Source organism: Mixophyes fleayi, chromosome 8 (genome assembly GCF_038048845.1).
Source record: "Mixophyes fleayi isolate aMixFle1 chromosome 8, aMixFle1.hap1, whole genome shotgun sequence".
Classification (NCBI taxonomy): domain Eukaryota; kingdom Metazoa; phylum Chordata; class Amphibia; order Anura; family Limnodynastidae; genus Mixophyes; species Mixophyes fleayi.
Window position 1 is genome coordinate 137,531,859 of NC_134409.1, and position 20,526 is coordinate 137,552,384.

At 45.4% G+C, this 20,526-nt stretch overlaps 1 protein-coding gene across 1 annotated transcript in view; it reads right to left on the minus strand.

Moving 5' to 3' along the window:
• ITPR1 (inositol 1,4,5-trisphosphate receptor type 1) overlaps positions 1–20,526 on the minus strand; it is a 74,760-nt gene that overhangs the window by 13,942 nt on the left and 40,292 nt on the right. Inside the window, 28 exon segments of the mRNA XM_075184205.1 lie at positions 3–145; positions 264–415; positions 418–441; positions 444–515; positions 759–941; positions 3,313–3,510; positions 3,603–3,735; positions 4,079–4,126; positions 10,246–10,278; positions 10,992–11,103; positions 11,701–11,849; positions 12,586–12,770; positions 12,929–13,049; positions 13,886–14,014; positions 14,111–14,236; positions 14,950–15,201; positions 15,281–15,481; positions 15,609–15,734; positions 15,857–15,994; positions 16,087–16,149; positions 17,477–17,650; positions 17,729–17,894; positions 18,648–18,702; positions 19,006–19,126; positions 19,202–19,392; positions 19,682–19,835; positions 19,923–20,064; positions 20,193–20,444. Coding sequence (XP_075040306.1) covers positions 3–145; positions 264–415; positions 418–441; positions 444–515; positions 759–941; positions 3,313–3,510; positions 3,603–3,735; positions 4,079–4,126; positions 10,246–10,278; positions 10,992–11,103; positions 11,701–11,849; positions 12,586–12,770; positions 12,929–13,049; positions 13,886–14,014; positions 14,111–14,236; positions 14,950–15,201; positions 15,281–15,481; positions 15,609–15,734; positions 15,857–15,994; positions 16,087–16,149; positions 17,477–17,650; positions 17,729–17,894; positions 18,648–18,702; positions 19,006–19,126; positions 19,202–19,392; positions 19,682–19,835; positions 19,923–20,064; positions 20,193–20,444 — 3,843 coding nt within the window.

Here is a 20,526-nt window from a genome sequence, read left to right on the forward strand (position 1 = left end):
GAATGAGGGCAACGTTCTTCTCGTTGATGTAGAGTCCGAGGAGGCCCAGACCTCCGGTGGTGCTGCCGCAGATGCAGTCCAGGAACTGAAGAGTCTCACAGACCAGATTATAGTTGGTTTTGTTGTTCTGGCAGCGAAGGAAGTTCTATTAGAAGAAAGAAATAGAAGTGTCAACTAATAGCAGCTCAAAGACTAAACCTCATTCCACCCAAGCTCCGGCCTCGGCATAAAGCCATACCAGACAGCGGAGCTATGGCAATCACCTGCAGATCCCGGTTGTGGTTCTCACACAGCAGCTGCAAGAAACGTAGGATCGGCTGCATGATGGTGATGACCGCGCTCATCTCAAGCTCGTCCCTTCCTTTCTCCGAAGCCGCCAGAGCCCCGTCTCCAGCGGAAAAGTGATCGTCGGGTCAGCCTCGCGCCGGAAGGAGCTGAAGGCTTTCTTGTGGCGACAGACGCCTCTAGCAGCTGTTCTTTGGCTTCCTCTGTTATTTGGGTAGTGGCCTCTCGAGCTGGATATTCATAAAATGGCACAGAAACAAAAAAAAAAAAAAAAAAAAAAAGTTTGTTGAGTTAACCCAACAAACCCCAGCAATTACAATTTAAACAGGCTTAAAATAATGCAAGAGTTAATCTTTCAGGACTGTAGTGTATTAAGACATCCAGAAGGTTAAAGACAATATCACATGACCAATATCACATGACCAATATCATATGACAGTCCAAAACGTAGACTCCTTGATAACCTAGCCCACCTATTTTTCGGTGCGGGGTCTCCCTCTCGGACTGCTCCTCATCCCTCTTCTTGCTCCCCAGGTCGCTGGTGTTTACAGTAACCGTGGCTTTAATTTCTTGCTGGGCGACTTTCATCCGATCAAAGAAAACCTTAAAGAATTTCTCCGACTTTTTGTCCTCAGTCAGTCGGCAAAAAAAGAATGCTGTAAATACAAACAAATTGCAAATAAATGAGGGGAACCCCTTTAAAAACAAACTTTATAATTACACTAATTGCGGTAAAACAGCAAATTATAATACCTTGGGGCCGCCGCAAAACCGAAGCAATTTAAGAAAAATCAGCGGATACACGTTAAGGAAAGAGGCTGCACTAGGTTTGGGGGGGGGGGGAAATCAGTCCATTCCTCAGATAGGAAAACAAGGCTGCACTAAGTTTTGCCAACTAAAACCCCCGTGTGCAGTCCGTGAAGCGCGTGGATGATAACATAACACTGCTGCATGTGACAGAGTTAGTAGTGTAGGATTCTGCAATCTGCCTCATTCCACCATCAGGAAGAGACCAGGGCATTCTGGGAGTTTTAGTTCAACGAGCAACAACATATCTAGTCTTCCACTGGTCTAGATTGTAAGCTCTTTGCTGCAGTGTTCCTTTGCACGTTTCACGCCACTTCCCACAATACCAGTTTATCAATCGCGATCTGGATCGAGCTTCTAAACACCTGGAAAACTACTAGGTTTTGTTTCATCTCAAACCGTAATCCGTAGAAAAGTTTGAACACAAAATGTTTTGGTTTTTTTTTGAAGTCTTCTCTCAACACACATTAACGGAGAACCATTCAGAACCAGTCCTTAGTTGCAAAACAGAATTTTGTTGTCTTGTTTTTGTCATGCCGGAAGAATATAATTTGATTGTGGGGGACAAGAGGAAAAGATAAAGCGCTATGGAGCTACGGTGAGGGTGAAGGGAACAGACCCAAAACCTTTATCTCAGCAACAGAAAATAAGCCATTCAGAGCCTCTTCAGGGGAATAAAAGGTACCATGGAAACTGCCTCTTCCTCAGTGCTCTGACGCACTCCGCACAGGGGAAAACCAGGCCAGCGGCTGCCGATATAAATAGACCTTGTATAACCTCACACACCTATTCAGCCTCTGTGGGGACCATGGGTACGGAGGAGGGGGGGGGGGGGGTTGGTAAGAACTCCTAAAAAGCTGAGGGGTCCCACTTGTGTGGAAACTCAACTTTTATTATTGATCCATAGTACTAAAATTGTAATCCACGAGCTCTGTGACCGTATGACTAGGACCTCTGAGGTAGGAAAATGAGAGTTTGGGCAGTAAGTTATTAATGGATGTAAAAATTTAATTATCTTTTTAAAAACCTATGATCTTTACTTTTTTTTTTTTTTTTTTTAAAGACCTATATTAAAAAGGAATAGGAACCAGACCATAAAATCCCACACCACTTACACAAAAAACCTTATACCCATAATTCCATTTCTAGTACTTTGTTACATGGGAACCACTTGACTCCACCCACCTGCAAATTCAGGAGCGGGGGACATGAAGATTATTATTTAAAAAAAAAAAACAACAGCTCTGATTCTATCCTGGTGGATTACCGGCAATTTTGACAACGCCAACATCCCCACTCACAAGACACAGTCACTACAGGAGAGAACCCACCGGTGACCCCTGGTAATTTTGGTGCTGGAACCCGACACTACTTGTTAATTAACACCTGAGAGAAGGGTGAGGGAGGGGAGCATTCAATCAGCAGAGCCAGCTACCGCCCCACTTGTGCTCGAGATGCCCAAAACCTCCCGATAGGGTGGATGGAGCAGATGTTTGCAGTGGAGCCCATATCATTTGTATTTTATTTTTTTCTCATCATTATATTATTTATGTTGGACCAATCATATCACACAGTGCTGTACAGAGGATATTTGTCACTCAAATCAGAGCTTACAATATATATCCCCTCACACAGAGGTTAGGCGTTTCTTAGACTTGGGTTTATAATTTCCAGAACTTTCAGCATCGTACTTAAATGCACATCTCAGAAGATCGCCCAATTTCCATTCACGTTAACGGCAAGAGTGCAGATACGATTTAATTGGTGCAATAAGACAAATGAAGCATATTTATATATAAAACACTTTCACACAAAAGAAAGTCCTTTACACAAGTGATTTCTCCAGGACGTTTCTACCCACTGACACCAACGCAGAGATCTGGAGTCAGTCAAACCTTGTTACATTGATCCTTAGCTTGAGGCTACACATGCAATTCTCGGTCTGTCATTTGTAAGCATAAAAACAAAACAAACTTCACATGTATTGTGCGATTAACCACCCAAAAGGAAACAAAAAACAAACTTGGCGGCTGAGCATTTCCTGCCAAATTTCCCCAGAATAAGAGTTTAATCCCCTTAAAAACTCTACTACGGAGGAGATGACCTGAGGTTCACCGACATTCTCTAGTCGCCCAATCCTGCAACCTAATTGCACCGCACTACAGAGGTACAACTAGATACAAAACACAGATCTGTAATGATGATTTCTAGCAAAGTCACCAGCACTTACCTGAATAGTCGTGTTCCCCCCCTCGAGTAACGCGATGGCCAGCAGGATGCTCTCGTGGAACACGCGGTCGCTTGTGGCGTTCATGATCAGGTCTATCACTAGATCAGAAGCTCCCTCTTTGTCCAGGTGACACTGAACGTCGGACAAGCTCATTTCCCCGCGGCTCAGGTTCACCGATCCAGCGCCAGCTAGGCAGAGAAGAGACGACAAGTAACGGATAATGCTTCACCCAGAAAGAGTAGACCCCTTACCGCTGACCCCAAAGATTGTTTCCACTTACCGCCACTACCAGATTTTCCACCACAGCCTCCAGACAATGAGCCATTGCCAAAGCTAGTCAGACTTTCCCGTCTTCCACCTTGCCGGATGGTGCCATAGTATCGGTTCACCAAAATCACCCGCAAAGCTTCACCCTGTAGGAACAGTCAGATGTTTTCTAGGACACGCATCACAAAGTTTGAGCAGATTCTGGACCCTGTAATGTGACTAGCTCGATCCATGATCTGTGGCTTCAGTAGACCTCTACCAAATGCAACTTTAACACCAATGGGGTCATACCGTCCTACACAAATATCAAGAATGGCTACCAACATAAATTCCCTGTGAAGAGTCCAGTGAGCAGCTCTACAACATCTGCCGGACAAAAGAACCCAACGGACTAATGTCTATGACGACAGATACAGACGAGTAGAGCACGATGACCATGGAATTGGTGATTGGAATGAGCCAATAAAAACAGTCAACACTGGTACGTACCCGCTTCAAATCCTCCAGCTGCCTTAGAGGTTGGGCCTGGCCGGAGTCCTGTGATTATGCAGAGATCAGGTTTATATAAATCGGAAACGATACCCGCCCCCCCCCCCCCTCCCCACAGGGACCCCCACGAAATGACAGGGGAACATACAGATGAATGAGGTGGCTCGGGGAGTTTAATGGTAATGAGTGGGAAGAAGAAACCGAATAGCCTCCTGTGATCCAGTGCTCATACTAAAAAAAGAGCTGAAGAAATGTTTTCTATGGACCAGATTAAAAATTACACGAAAAAACTATGCATCTTGGCGCAAAAGTCACGCACTAGTAGCCGTCTGTGTTTAGAGAGACAGATCGGTGGCATCGACGTGTAAGGGCAAGCAGTCGCCATCTAAGCACGCCCCTCTGAGATACACCCCATTTTAGTTACACGGATCGAGAATTAAGTTTGCTACAAGTTGGCACCTATACAAATTAGGCACAAGTTTTGGAATCCGTATAGACACCTGCGTTCCGTGAGAGTCTATATAGATTTACAGTTGGACGCGTCTTACAATGCGCAAAAGTCAACACACAGATGAGCAGAACGCTGGCTGCAGACGCCTCTACGCTCACATATAAACGGGACTTCTTTCCATTCAACTCTAAATCAGGCTATGAAGCGTCAATACACAAACCCCGGACATTACACTGGATGACAGGGTGAAGTTTCTCAGCCAGTGATGACACAAGGTGATTTACAAAGCAGGAAAACATGGCGGGTCACGTTATGCACCCATCAGCCTTATTTTGGCGCGTGCAGGAAGCAGATCAGGTGGTCAGCAATTGCTCTACAGAAAACAAACTGGTCCTCTCATTGCTTTCCATATTGAACTCGGGGTATTTAAAACAGTTAGTTAAACAAAGACCGTAATATGATGAGTTAACTTCAGTTATTGTAGAAATGAATTAGACTTCTGGTGATAGGGGGGGGGGGGGGGGGGGGGGTAGGAGAATTTGGTGGGAGGGGGGGGGTTCCTCTTTCCATAGTGATGGTAAGAGGAACTTTGTTGTATTAACGTGTGGCTGCGAGCCAAAATAAACCTTCACACAGATAGATGCATTTCCAAAGAACATAATGGGGACATGAACCATTTTTTTTAAAATAGCTACATTTAAATTCCTAGGAGATCTATTAAACATTATCAAAATAGATCAATTACTCAGAACGGCAGTTCCTCCATCTATAAATTTAGAGTCAGGTCTACAAAGCCTTGTAACAGTGTCACACAGCAGATAATGTTCCTGCAGAGTATTTCACACCACTAATTGTCCCAACTTTACTATCCCTTCCTTCCACGTAATTAGTGAGAGTACTGTCTGCGTGTTCCCATATATAATGTCCACAACACAGGGAACCACCCGAGCATCCCGTCCTGTGAGTCAGGAACAGACACACTTCATCTCTGTACTACTCGTGCTGTCAGCAGGGCTAAGTGACAAATTAGGATTTCCTTGCCTAATAGCACAATTATAGCGCACAGTAAACAGAGCCCGTGTGCAGGATGTAACTGCACATGTTGTACTGAGTGAGCCAACACCGGGCAGGACACAGATATCAGGGCTGGCAGGAGGACTACAGAAACCACACGGCTCTCCTTAGTCAAGGCTGTTGGTTAAAAACAGCAAGAGGTTAACATGCATGGTGTCAGCACACGGTCAGGGCATACATCTGTGTGTGACAGGACAGACCGCCCGCCGTGAAGGGGTTAACCTCCCACCCACACCAGTGAATCAGAAGGAAAGTCACCCCCCCCCCCCCCCCTTCAGAAGATGGTGGGAAACTATCTAACATCTGGATCTCCTGGGGGGGGGGGGGGGGGTTCGTCGTGGGCAGAAGCTGGAGGTCTGCCAGGCACAAGTTTTACTCACTAAAATCACACGAGTCTCGAATGGCTGAAAGTCTGGTGACCCAAACCATCCAACTGCTGCACCCCTCCAGCACCTAGTGTGCAGCTCCCTGCCCCACCGGGGGTAGAACTAAACTGGTTTTAAAAATCTAAAATTATGGGGGAAAAGGTTTTTAAAACCAATAAAAAAAAACAAAAAAAAACAAAACAAAAACACAAAACCAGGTGAGATTCTAGTGTGTAGGAAAAGCAGAGTGTCCAATAAGGATTGGTTGGAGCCAGTAATCTAAGATACCGGCCTCATCAGCATAAAATGTGCCCCCCACCTAGTGGGTCAGCCCACCCTCCAACACCCACTCTAAGTGTTTATTGGTAATTAACGGTGAAGCTCAGAGCGGCACAGCTGCGATTCCAGGAAAAGAGCGTTATGTAACGAGTCTGTGGTTGGCACGTCAACCAAGCAGCAGACGGGGCAACTAGACAGCAGAGCACACCCCCTAGTGGCCACTGTTGGTATAGCAGACACCGAGCGTTCAACTCCGAGCAAACACTCAAGGCAGGGATCACATTCTGCTCCTTACACTTTATGGACTATTCTCAGGACAGATCTGTGCTTCTACAGCACAAACCTCATGGCTCCATCAGGTCACTAGTTCCTAGTAAAATAAATGGCTTCATTTTCATGAACCTCAAAGAGAAAGGGGACGTGTCCAAGTTCAGTCCTCAAGGGCTACTACCGGTCAGGTTTTCAGGATTTCTTTAATCACGCACAGATGAGTTAACCTATTTGGCTGGGTCAGTAATTATCCCACTTGTAGCCACAGACAGAAATCCTAAAACATGACCTGTTGGTAGCCCTTGAGGATTAAACTTGACACCTATGGTGTAGGGCAAGCAGGGGCTGGCTGGATGGCTGGACTGGGGAGCGTCTGGCCCTGGGTCACTTGTATCCCCCCACCCTTTAATATGTTCCCAATGGGCTGCTGAGATGAATATCATCCCCCCCTCCATCTCCTAGGCTAAAAAGTGTTCCAACCAGTCCCTGCAGGTTAATAGTTAATCAGGATTTCCAAAATTCCAGACTTGTAGTAGATAAGGAAATTTAGGCTAGGGCAATTAAAATATTCTTTAGAATGTTGTCCGATACATTGTTACCTACATATTCTAAATCAGAGACTTACTTTTCAATCCCTCTAGTTTGTTACTTCCCCAGTGACTCATTCCATCAGCAGATTTTGGTGTCTGGGCTCTTTTCCCTTTCTACTCTAGTTCCGTCTTCAGTAAAAAGTTCACCTCAAGTAGTTTACTTTCCTGAACGTCCTAATGTTTCTGTGAGAATAACCGTCCCACTGTTTCCCCAAGTAATTCGCCTTCAGTTTCCTAAATCATTTAGGCCTTCCTGTGCCAAACTGTTCCTACGCCGGGGAACTGAAGAGACACAAACTGGTTTCCCCCAAGATCCCTCCTAGGGCCAGAACCCCTGAGATGTGATGTCTGGGAAGAGAAATCTGGAGGATTCTGTTCGCAGACCACGTACAGGGATTGTTTAAGGGAAGTTGTGCTACGTTCGCAGCAGCCCAAACAGTAAAAACTCAGCCAGGTCCCATTTATCCCTCTATATGGGCCGACGTACCGTCCTATATTTATTCACACCTGTCCTGACACTTGAATCCCCTGCACATCTAAAAACAGACAGGAGAGAGTTACGGTGTGATGTGCACAGCAAAGCTCAGATCACGCACACACTAAAGACACGGGACGGACATTCCACCTGTGCAAATGCCAGCCCAGAACGAGAGCTTCACGTGTCAATCGTGCCCAAACATTCCCCCATCTGTTCCCAGACCAGTGGAATCCGCTGCTCTCGGCACAATTTCCAGCAAACGCCGTAGAAGGAGGAAGCGGATACTACGGGGATACGTGCGCCGGAGTTGGCATCGCAGCCGGCAACCGCTACAGGTTCTGCAATTCAATCAGGTTTCCGTTTACAAGCTTCTGGCAAGGTGTCAATTCCCTTAAATGAAGCATTTACAGAATATTTTGAAGTCACTGATGAGATTATACTTTGACCAGTCTGTTTTGTTGCCAAAATTAAACTGATTTAAATTACTTCCTAGATGAGAGAGAAAGAGGAATTCAGCTCAGTTAGTATTGTTATAAACATTTATTTTTTAATCTGACAGTTTTAATACTGCAATACTCAAGTTACGTTATTCAGACTTGGGTACAGCGATACATTCAGACACAAAGGACTTGGTAAGAGGCCGCGATACATTGATTTGTTGACAAGGAAAAAGGACAAAGCTGATGACAGCTGATCGCTAGTGGAATTTGGTTGTTGTTTCGGACCCAAAACCCGAAGTGATAACAGGACCGATTAATGTTTGTTCGATCAGGATGTCAATAAGGACAGCGTGCATAGTCATTGGTCGGTAAAATGAACATGTCTGAGTGATTCTGCCCTTTACCGATGGATCAATTATCCAGATCCAGCCAATCTAGTCAACCATATTGTAGGGACCAAACAGATCCAAGCTCAGTCCAAGCAACTTGATCCGTCCATGCTTATTCAGCCGACATAAATAGCCGGCAACAAACTACTTAATAATAAATTGGTAGAACGAAAAAACACCCTCCCCCGTTCCTGCTGACTAGCAGAGTGGGTGTGGCTTTAGATGAGAACCGCCCTCTGCGTCCACTGGCACATTCCAATTCTACAGCAACTCGAGTAAGGCTGGGTACACACTATACAAAATTTCACCCAATACGATATCCTTAACGATTTTACCAACAAAACGAGTCCCGATCAGCAGCCGATTCCTGTGTACACACTATACACATTTTAAAAGATTTACCATCAGATCTGTGCTCTTCATCGGTCATAACCATCGGCTGAAAAGATGGTGACTCTGCCTGCTCCATAGAGATCTATGGACCCTGCCGGTCGCGAGTGCGCACACACTGCAGGATTGGGACTGCATTGTTCCATCGTTGGACGAACTTTTAAGTTTGTTTTAAAAATAAAACAAAACTATACGATGTCTGGATGGATATCGTTCATCATTGGAGTGTACACCAATGTGATTTTTGGGGCGAACTTTTTATCGGATTACACTGCACTTTACATCAGAAAGACACATTAAGCAATGAGACGTTCCCTCTTGAAGTCTAGGCTGAAACTAACCACTATAGAATTAGACAAACCTTTATGAGTTGAAGAAAGGGGGTAACTAAGGATATCTGTACTTGTTCCTGTAAGAAATTAGGTCTTTGTCTAAGGTATTGGAGCTCCTATAGACAGAGAAAATGTTTCAATGTTCAAGATGGTTTAGTTTTGTGTGTATGGGTAAGAACGTTCTCAGCTAATCCTTATCATGTTTTGCACATGTACAACACGTTATACATTTAACATTAGGAGGGAGTGAGAGTCCTGTAATCCGCATAGGACTCGTCTCCTAGTATGTAGCAGATTTGTAAGGAAGATATTCTGGTTGCTCTCACTTAGATGTCTCCGGATCTTGGATTTTTATCCCACACAGTGCAAAGTTTGTCCATTATCTGAGTCACCCTCTGATTCAGCTGCAAGCAGGGTCTAAAAATATTTCACTCCTGAAACAGGAGATTTGTGCTGAAACAGACACAACATTTCTGGAAAGTGGAACAAACACTTAAAAGCAAAACCTCCACCCAATACCAGAGTGATGAGGCAAGCTCTCACCCCCACACTGACTGGGGACCCTGCCCCATTCGTCACATACTCAAATCAGCAATTGATCTATAGAAGTTTGACCTCAAAACCTCAGACACTATCACGGCTTCAAATCTAAGTTCATCTTGTGCAACGCTGATGGCGCAACATTGATAAAAGCGACATTAAAGCACTCGCTGGGCGGTTGTCCAATCAGCACTCAACACAAGAGTAACCGCTAATACCCAACAAGGATACAGTAGGGGCCTTGAGATTGAGAATGGCTGCTACACTACAATACGGAGACTAATATAAATTAAGTAGTTTAACTTTCGTCCGTTTCACTGAAGGCAACAAAGAGATGATTATGTATTCTTGTAACAAGTTACGGGACTTACAACAACTGCTACAGACCACAGACACACAACACGGACATCCCTAGATGGAACAGTTCAATGTCATGGACACAGGGTGACAACTTAATCTCTTCCAGTGGTTAAGCTACATAAAAGTCAGTGGCTTCAGTGAAAAGAGGTTAAGGCAAGTCACATGGGTGAAGGGGGTCAGGGGTCAAAAAGTGAGAGACAGATCAAAACCTCAGAGCCTTCCAGGGCATCGATGGCTATAAGCTGCAAGAGAGCAGAAAGCATGGCATTAGACTACAACCTATGGGACAAGCTTAGGCTCCCTTGTACATCGACTAGCAGGGACCCTGCTGGAAAGCCTCAGCGCACCTAGGCCTGGTATTCAGGATATACAGACTCTGGGCAATTCTACAGGTTGTCCACATTCCAGTGACAATATGCAACGGGTGCATGTTCTCCCGATTTATCTTTCAAGCGTCCTTCTGTGCTTCTCAGTCATGTCATTGTATTATCTGACAGTTGCCCGTTATCCCAGGATACAACACTGATCTTTAGATGGGGTGCAATAGTTACCAGAGCAGCTTTGTTACTTCCCGGGGCAACAACTGTTTGACATTGCTGAAAAGCACAGAAAGAAAATGCTGCATGCTAATAAAAGCTGCCTGAGGGTGTAATCAATACGTTACAGTCACCTGAATGTGGAAGACTACTTAAAATAAAACTTTCCAGTTTAAAGGGATAGTTCTTTTATCAGTAGGCGCTCTGATCAGACGTTTCTGGAAACCACCAACACTTTGTTGGGTTTATGGCAAGAAAATCGCCACAGAGTTAGAAGATTTATAAAAATGATTTCAAACAACCAATAATGCAGCCCTGCCACCTAGTGGCAGGTTTTAGTAGCGCAGACAGTTGCAGAAATACACAGATCAGAGATCGCAGACACCAAACTGGTCCAGGATTTGGGCTGGTTCTTGTACCTTGTCTCCATAGCCTCGATCTTTGGCCATCATCTCTCTCAGGGTCTGCAGGACTTTAATGCAAAGCTTCTCTTCGTTTTCCTCTAATAGATGTTTTGTGCGTCTAATTAATCTGAAATAAGGACGGCACAGCAGAGATTAGCAGTTTTATGGCAGCAGGTGAGACATCACAACCGAAAAATAAATTATAAAATTATAATCTGTATTCAAATAATCATTACACTCTATAAATGTACCCAAAACAGGAGAGCAAAAATAAATCATATACTCCAAGTGACAAGTTAATATTTGATTCTAGGACTCATCACCCAGTAACGACCAATAACCTCTTAACACAGGACCCAGACAGCGACTCTCCTGGGTCACTGCATGTTTTACATTTGCTCCACCAGGAGTTGAGGACCAGAACGTCACGGCAGATGTGGTCAACCATCAGGTAGGTTATATACCTACAGCTGGAGAGGACCAATCAGGGCCCTTCAGACATTATAAATAGGCTTCCGTCATTAGAAGTTAATCACTTAAAAAAGGTTTTAATTCCACTAACTTTATATTGCTTAATAAATCCCCAAATCAAACTCCGTTTCTAGCAGTACCAGTGCTCCCCACCTATCTCCATAACTTCACCAACATCACATCTCCTGAAGCACAGACATAACAAACGATGTTAGAAATTGGGTCACCCGTCACATAAGACCCCCTCACTCACTTGCATATAAACTGCCCACTCTCACACTTCTTCCGGGCATCCGTGTTCTCCGGGAACAGCAGCTCGGGGCGGTGCAGAACATCCACAAGGACCGAGAGTTCTGCTTGAACGAGGGGACGCAGGCGGTCTTCCAATGAGGAGACGATGTCCTAATGGGGGAGCAGACAGTTGTGTGTGACCAAGCTGGAGACAAGAAGCACAAAGCGTAGGATCACCATGAAGACACAACGTTTAATAAATTCACCATCTCCAAGACACAGTGGTAGCGGCAACTCTGTGAGCTGCATCAAGATGGAAGAGAATGCAGCCAATCTGAGGAACCAGTTACTTATGGCAGAAACGTTAGTCAGGAGAACACAGCCCATCAATTCTCTGGGAACATCACAAAGCACTTTGGTCACTGGTCCCTAGTGACTGGATAGGCTGCACTCTCAGTGATGTCACTGGTCCCTAGTGACTGGATAGGCTGCACTCTCAGTGATGTCACTGGTCCCTAGTGACTGGATAGGCTGCACTCTCAGTGATGTCACTGGTCCCTAGTGACTGGATAGGCTGCACTCTCAGTGATGTCACAGGTTCCTAGTGACTGGATAGACTGCACTCTCAGTGATGTCACAGGTTCCTAGTGACTGGATAGACTGCACTCTCAGTGATGTCACAGGTTCCTAGTGACTGGATAGACTGCACTCTCAGTGATGTCACAGGTTCCTAGTGACTGGATAGGCTGCACTCAGTGATGTCACCGGTTTCTAGTGACTGGATAGGCCAGCGGTCATAAATGATTGGCTGAGCCTGTAAAATGGCTACCTCTACCACATGTATGATACAGATACGTGTTCAGCCTAAAGACAGGGTTTGTGGTACGGGACAATTTTCACTCAATACCTGCAGCCTCTCGATAATATTGCGGTAATCCCGTGATGCGGTCAGCACAGAGTCGCGCCGAGCAGCGTTCCGTACAGACATGCGCCAGTTCATGGCCGTCTTCTGCACGATGTTATGGCTTTTCAGAAATAAGTTGTTCACCTGACTGTCTAAATCTACAGGTATGGCTATAGCCCGGCTCTTTGCTGCAGACAAAAAAAAAATTACATGTTCAATTAAATTCAGCCAGGACGAAACATTCTCCCAGCACTGGATGATCTCAGACAGACCACCCTCCAACATGCCACGCTTCTGAGTACCACACACCCGGCCTTTTACCTCAGAGTCACCCTGAAATTCTTACCCACATCTGACAGCACCCGGATACAGCTTTCCACAGAGGCTTTCTGGGCAGGGAGGAGCCAGCTACAGTGATAGACCCGGAACACCGCCTGTAAGAGCTGTACGAACACCGGCTGCCGCGTCTGAGGACAAAACAGAAGGGCTGCAATAAAGGCCGGGATTATATGGACCACGTTAATAACGCAACTCTAACATTTTGCATTTATGTGAGTGAGACCTTCCCAAACAAAACAAAGTGTTATACAGAAGAAGTGCCCAAATTCACCATCCAGTAATCAAAGTGAGACGACACCCAAAATCCACCTGGTCACCCACAACTCGTTTTACCTGTTTCAGTTGGGTGAGCATAGACGCCTGCATTAAGAACACCAGCGTTAGAGTCATCGTCAGAACATCCAGAGATCCCACCATGGACCCAGGTAGCATCTAAACAGTGATGGCTAACCTGTGACACTCCAGGTGTGATGAAACTACAAGTCCCAGCATGCTCTGCCAGCTATAAGCTAGTTATCTACTGGCAAAGCATGCTGGGGCTTGTAGTTTCACAACACCTGGAGTGTGACTGATCTAAACACTAATCTAGAACAGACAACTACTTTCCCAGTGTCCCTGTGGCTTACACACATACTGGGACCAGTCCACACACACTGGTAGGTTGACTAGCAGCATCTAACTAAACTAGCCCTAATAAGTGTTGCAGGAAAGTTAGATTATAGTCTTCACTGGGGCAGGAATGGATAAGAATGAATAAAAGCCAAACACTTTCTGTACAGCGCTGCAGTACATGTCTGCACTATAATAGCTCATTTGTTTCTCATCCTCCATAGGATTTCTGTTATAGGAGTGCAGTGCTCTCTTTTAGCCTCTAGATGTCACTGTTGCAGCATGCTAGATTTCTCCGTAAAAACCCTTCAAGGAGAACCCCTTTAAATTCCCCGCAGGTCAATCCCACACGTACCTGCAGCGTTGTGCTCTGGTCGGAGAACGGGGAGCTGAAAAACGTGTTCACTATGCTCATCACCGTCTCCGTGACGTATCGTTCGAGGACCAGGTCCGCGTGCTTCCTATCACTTGTGCTGTTACACACCTGAGGAAGGAACAGACAACGGACCAGTTAATCTGTAAGGACAGACTTCTCACCCGCACACCCATCATCCTGCCCCGGGCCGCGCTCTACACTCACCCTGCAGATGTCAACCAGGAAATTCTCAAACAGTTTCCACATGTGGTTACTGGTGTAAATCTCCTTCATCTCCACCTCCGTGTCCACGTAGCAGTGATTGAGGAAGTTGATGTAGGCGATCTTCACCTGAGAAACAAGGGTCAGGAGAGAAACATCGGAGACGGTTACTGAGGAGGACTGCACAGAAGCCGGTCTATCCTCAGCGAGCCGTCAGACATTATGTAACTAGTGATTGTAGCTCGTTAAACCTTTCCTGTACACAGAACCGTATTTCAACAATGTAGTCAATTATACTAAAGAATATATAGATTGTGCTTCTATGTAAAGATTTGCCCAAACTGTTTCAATGTGTATAATGTTTAACAATCACTATACAAACATGATCATCTATCTTTACATATCTACACAGTTTGGGTATTCGGTTTTCAGAAGAAGGACCATTAATAGTTAGAATAAGATACATTTTCAACACTTACAGGACAATTCCAAACTTAATAGAGAACTTGTTGAAATTACCCCCCCCCCCCCCTCTTCTACACGATTTACAGGGATCCCTTCTAGTACCCCATTTCACCTATTCTGCCTCCAGGCTGTTGACTAGAAGGGTCTCAACAACAGAGGGTCTGATACATAAAGCACATTCCTCATCTGCCCCACTTGGGGTGGATGACGTTCAGTGTCACAATGGCATTACGAGGGAAGGTGGTGGGGGGGGGGGCAGGGCAGACCTGAGGACTAGTGTGGTCCGATCTCGGACATTGAGCTTGATCCACGGCCCGTGCACATAAAGGTCTTAGAGTTCCCTCCCTAATTACTCCAAGAAGGCAGCACCAACTCACCTCCGGGATGCAGTCTTCATGCGTCACCACGCGCACAATGTCGTCCAGCGGAAGCAGCGAGTTGCACTTGATTTCGGTGTAGACGTTTTTGCCCTCCGTACACACAGCCAAGAGCTCCACCAGGTGGATGTGATACATCAGAGGACTGTTCTCATCCATCCGCTCCCTCTCCGACCGCATCATCTGCACCAGCGTCTGGAACGACGCTCGGTCATTGTAGAAGACCAGGACGTCCTCGCCAGAGTTCACCAGCTAGAATTAAAAAAGCACTTGAGACAACTATAGAGTCTGCTGGACGACAAGAACCTAAGCGAAGGGTGCCAGGTCCTACCTCTGCCATGACTATATCCTGGCACTTCTTAATGAATCTTCCCTCGGCCTTCACTATGGTTTGCAGGAACTTTATGTACTGGACGCTGCGACCGTGAGTCTCGATGCAGTGGGCAAAATGCTGGACCACCCGCTCGTTAATCTCGCTGCACAACTGGAAGTTGTTCATAAAAATGTGCTGCATGGTCACCGCTTCCAGGATCTACAAGAGCAGAGAGACAAAAGATCAGGGCAGGGAGCGATGGGGATGGTGAATATTCTCTGTAGAATTACATTATGGTGGCGCTATATAAACAACAGTAAATGCATTCGCTGGGAGCAGCTCTCACCCCAGGAGTCAGGAACAGGTTGATGTGTTTATGGAGCAGAGCCTGGTTCTGCTGGTTGCCGGCACAGAAGTTCTGCAAGAACTCATGAGCGATTCTCATGATCTCCTGCATCCGTGTGTCCTCCATCTGGTAGGGGATGGAAACAATGACAATCGTGTGACATATTATACTTCATACATAAAAAAACAAAAAAACCCCACACCACAACTTTGCATGTAATGTCCCCAACTAAATAAAAAATAAGTCACCTTTTCATATGGTATTTGCAGCAGCTCCAGCACCACGCTGTGGGCTCCCATGTTGCGGAGCAATCGCTGCTGCTGCTTGCGGTTTCGGCGGCCCGATGTGTTTTCCTGCACACAGAGTTTGCTGAGCCGCAGGAGGATCTGCAGGGAGGTAAAGCCGCAAGGTAGAGCTGCGAGGTAGAGCACATGCATAATACCATCAGGATTCTACCTTCCTTAAATCTCAGACCTACCTCTCGGACCACTCTGTAGTTGTAGCTGCTCGTACTCTCCGGCTTCTTCGGTTTCTTGGATCCCTCCTGCAGAATAAAGCATCTTAGACGCACATCCTCAGATCAATGGCATCACCTAAGCGCATTAAAGTCATTTCATGCTTAGTGCGTATACAAAACACAGCCCATTAATTTACTACGAACATCACTGAGGCACTGCATATGCCTCAGCCATGTCACCAATGACTAGCAAATAATTAGGCTGCATTTACCTATTGCAGAAGTATTCATATCCTTGTCAAATTCCTTTTACTGAACAAATCATACACTGAAAATTTTCATACAATTTTATTTTTTCCTTAATTTAAAGGCCCCGAGACAGAAACTTTTAGTGCAATTTGTTTTAGGTTACAAAAAAAAGTGTAGGGATCATTACAGCATCCTCAAGAGGTTAGAGATAAGGTAAAACAAATGCATACATTAAGGAGTGGCTGCAAAACCAAAGTGAAGTGTTTGGATGTCTCAGTGGGAATAGTTGGTTCAATTATCAGGAATTAGAATCTACATTAAACCATTGTTAGAAAAGGACGTCCCTCTAAACACTCGTAGAAGACCTGTAAGAGAAGCTGCAGAGAAGCTACAGTCAGTGGAGACTGGTATCACCTTATCAACAGCTCTACGCAAGACTGACCTGTATGGGTGGAACAATAATTGCCATGCAAAAAGTAATATTTTTGCCCAGATTTAACACTGCCCACACGTCATTATCCCTACAGTATGCTGGTGGTAGCATTATGCCGTGAGGCAGATGTTCATCAACAGAACAATGGATGTGCAGAAGACGGAAAAATACCGCAAGAGAACCAGTTTCCGAAGTTTGTGTGAAAGCTCATCTCAGCAGAATGACCCCAAACATTGCAATGGCTGAAGGTCAAAAAAGGTGAATATCCTACACTCACTGCCCCAATCTCTCAAATCAGAATCTGTGGCTCTATTTGGAGACTGGGAATCACAAACGTCATCCGATAATCTGGCTCAAATCTGCCTAGAATATCAATCCAAAAAATAAATAAAACAAAAATAAATCACCCCTGTACAGTCAGCAAAGCTGGGACAATTTACTCCAAAACACTGATCTTGTTGCTAAAGATGGCGCTACAAATTATTAAACCATGGGGATTGAATACTTAAGCAAACATTGTTTTTCATCTCAAGATGTTTTTGTCCCAAATGGCGCTTCAGTAGTTTAAAATAAAGACAGAAAATTCAACATAGGATTTATTAAACAGAATGAAGGAATTTGTCAAGGGTCTGAATACTTCTCCATATTGTGTCAGGTACTTAAATTGGAACATTGTGAAGCAGAGAGATTGTATACAGCTAGTAATTTTACTACTTTCTCTCCTGAGACTCAACTCCCCTCCTTTCCATCCGCTTTCCCCGGCGTCGGCTCCGGAGCCTCATCGGGACCCGACCCCTTGTACACCCAGAGCTCCGACTTCTCCACAATGGACCTGAGCTGGTCCAGGTCCTGTTTTATCTGCTTGTAGTTATCCACATCCTGGCTGGTCACTAGAAGTTGCACCTACAAGTGGGGGACATTGGTCACATCAGGAATACAGACTACACCCACCGATGTAAGCACAGTCCTCGGCCTACTGACCTGTTTGAAAGCCTGAAGCACCTCCTGTCTCTGGCTAAAATGCCTGAAGAGAAGATGCAGGGACCCGGACACCAGCGGCGGATAATCGTGCATGGTCAGGTGCAGCAACACCCGGAGAAACGTGCGTCCGCCATCGTCATCCAAGTCTAAGGGAGTATTCTCCTCGCTACGGGGAACAAAGGAGCCTTCGTTACTACTCAATAGCCGCTTCTCTGTTAGCAATCTCTCCAGTCTAAACCCAATAAAGATAATCTGCGCAGCCTGTGTGACAGAAGCCAATTGAGGATTATTATTTCATCTTTTGTATTTCCGTCTCTCTGTACCAAGAGTGATGCCCAATGCAGGATAATGATAATAAGACTGGCTCTATTGTGCTGACAGTCTCCATCCCACCACAACAAATGCTTTTCGCCCAGTCTCATGGTACCTGTAATGACCTCTGGCAGTCTGCGCTCAGTTATCGCTCATCAGGCGACATTATCACACTGTAGCACCAGGAGGTGTATCCGACCAGCCAGCAAGGATAACGGGGCAGCATCTGCCAATTGTCTTAGGTGACCATATCTTTCATAACATCCCACGATTACACATCTACACTACATTGGGCAGTTAGTCGTGGATGAATTCTACACATTGATCCTTAATTAATATCACAGGATTAATAGAACTCAGCTTCAGATACATTTAACACTAATGTTTATAGACCATCACCTACATAGACAACACATGCCTTTCTGCAGAAATAGATGGGAGACGTGCTCATTGCCAGCAATGGCCTTTACTCATTGGCTAGTACTGTCGCAACTAGATAAAGCTTCCGCCCAATCTATTCTTGTTGAGAATCATTAACTAAAAAAAGAAAACCTCAAATTTGTGAAGGACAGTACCAATCGCTGGGCTCGGTTACTCGGATACTCACCTTCCTCCAAAGATTCCTTCTGCCTGTTCCTCTATGTGCTCAAAATCCAGGACACCTGAAAAACATTTACATTCAATAATAAAAGTGACCGGTGTAGGAATTGTGAAAGTAGATCACCCAACCACTACAAACATTGTACATTATGTTCTTCCCTTACACATCACAATTTCCTGCCGTCACTATAGACCCCATGGAGATGGCTTCTCAGCTTCTACATTACAGAGGTGAAGACACTGTCTGGTACTCATAACCTAGATTTGCCAAGGACGTTACCCGTGTTTTATACCAGCGCAGCATAAACCAGAGCAGTGACAGTTATTCCCGCGCCATAGCCCGCACTCCTCCGTGCCCATCTTACCTGGCACCACGGTGGTAGTGTCTGAGCCATCCCCAACCTGGGCATTGCTCTCGTCAAACTCACACTTGAAGATGCAGAGGAGACAGGAAATGCGATAATCCAGACGAACGTTTAAAATGAACTAAAAGACAACAAAACGAGATATAAAACCCCAAGCACATGACAATTTCAAGGGGGCAAATTTTTTTTAATTTACCTGTAAAATTTCTATTATTTTGAGCTTTGTGTCCATGACCAAGATGTCCTCCTTTTCGGGTTCCCGCTGAGGCTTGATGGATCCCTCAGGGGCCGCCAGGGGGGTCAGCGGAAGGAAACCACCGCCACGTAAGACTACCTGGGTCATGAGCTCCCCAACGCCATGTATTGAGCGCATTACGTTACTGCCACCTGCAGGTGGGAACAGAGATAGCCATAATTGGGAAGTCAGTGGGACATCAACGATTGCCAACCTAGACTAGAGATTCCTATTAACCATTGTAAATAGTGGCTTCAATTTCAAGAGATTTAAAGAAAAGACTTGAGCAACTGGAATCGGAGCGATCTATGAGAGCCTTGGAAGAGTGAACGGCTACAACTGAAGGACTTGAGCACCTTGTTTATATGGGAGGTCAGACCGATCAGCTGGCTTATGGAAAATACAAAACAGATCTGTATGGATTAGCCCCCATCTAGGTACCTTGTTTCTCATCCCCCTTGCCCATTTTGTTGGAGGAAAAGTTGGCCGTCAGATGCACACAGTCAAGTATGGCCAGAAGAATCTTGGTCAGACGGAGAAGGTCACTGAAGTTATAGAAGCCAAAGTAGATGAGATTGCGCGCCAAGTTCACCACCTGGAGAGGGAAGATATCAGTTGGAGAACGTGGGCAGATATCAATTTAGATAGACATACGATGTAAACACGAGATTTGCAACGTCACCTCAAATGTCAGCTTGTTCTTCTCCTTATCGGAAAATGGAAAGCGTTGTCCTACCACATCTCGTAAATACTCTTCTACGAACTCCATCGTTTGAGCAAATCTCTCCTTTATATCATCTCTTGATGTTCCACTGCTGTCGTAACTACAAGACAGGACACAGAATGACCAAAGGCCAGTGTTATTAGGAGAAGTTTAGGATCCATCTGCTCTCTGAGAAGATCAAAGGACACAGGAATGTGATCTCCCTCAGCCTTCTGGACATTCACTTACTCCTCAATAGCGATCTCCGATGGGATTTCCGACCACAAACGGGCATACTTCACTGGTGTCACTTGTTCCTGAGGGTCCCGGTCTACGTGCATATGCAGCATCAGTCGGCAAAAAGACGCGCGCAGGTCAAACGGCAAGTTCTCATCAGACATACAGCGCAGAATGAGGTCCACGTCGAGCTGGCCAGAGATCTCGTTAATAGCCAAGTATTGACGGTCCAGGCACATGCGGGCAAAGAGGTTAAGCTGGTACCTGCAGTGACAATGGAAGGACAAGATATGGGACAATAGGATAATTCTGCTACGTTGCAATTAACCTGGAGCAAGTCTCAACC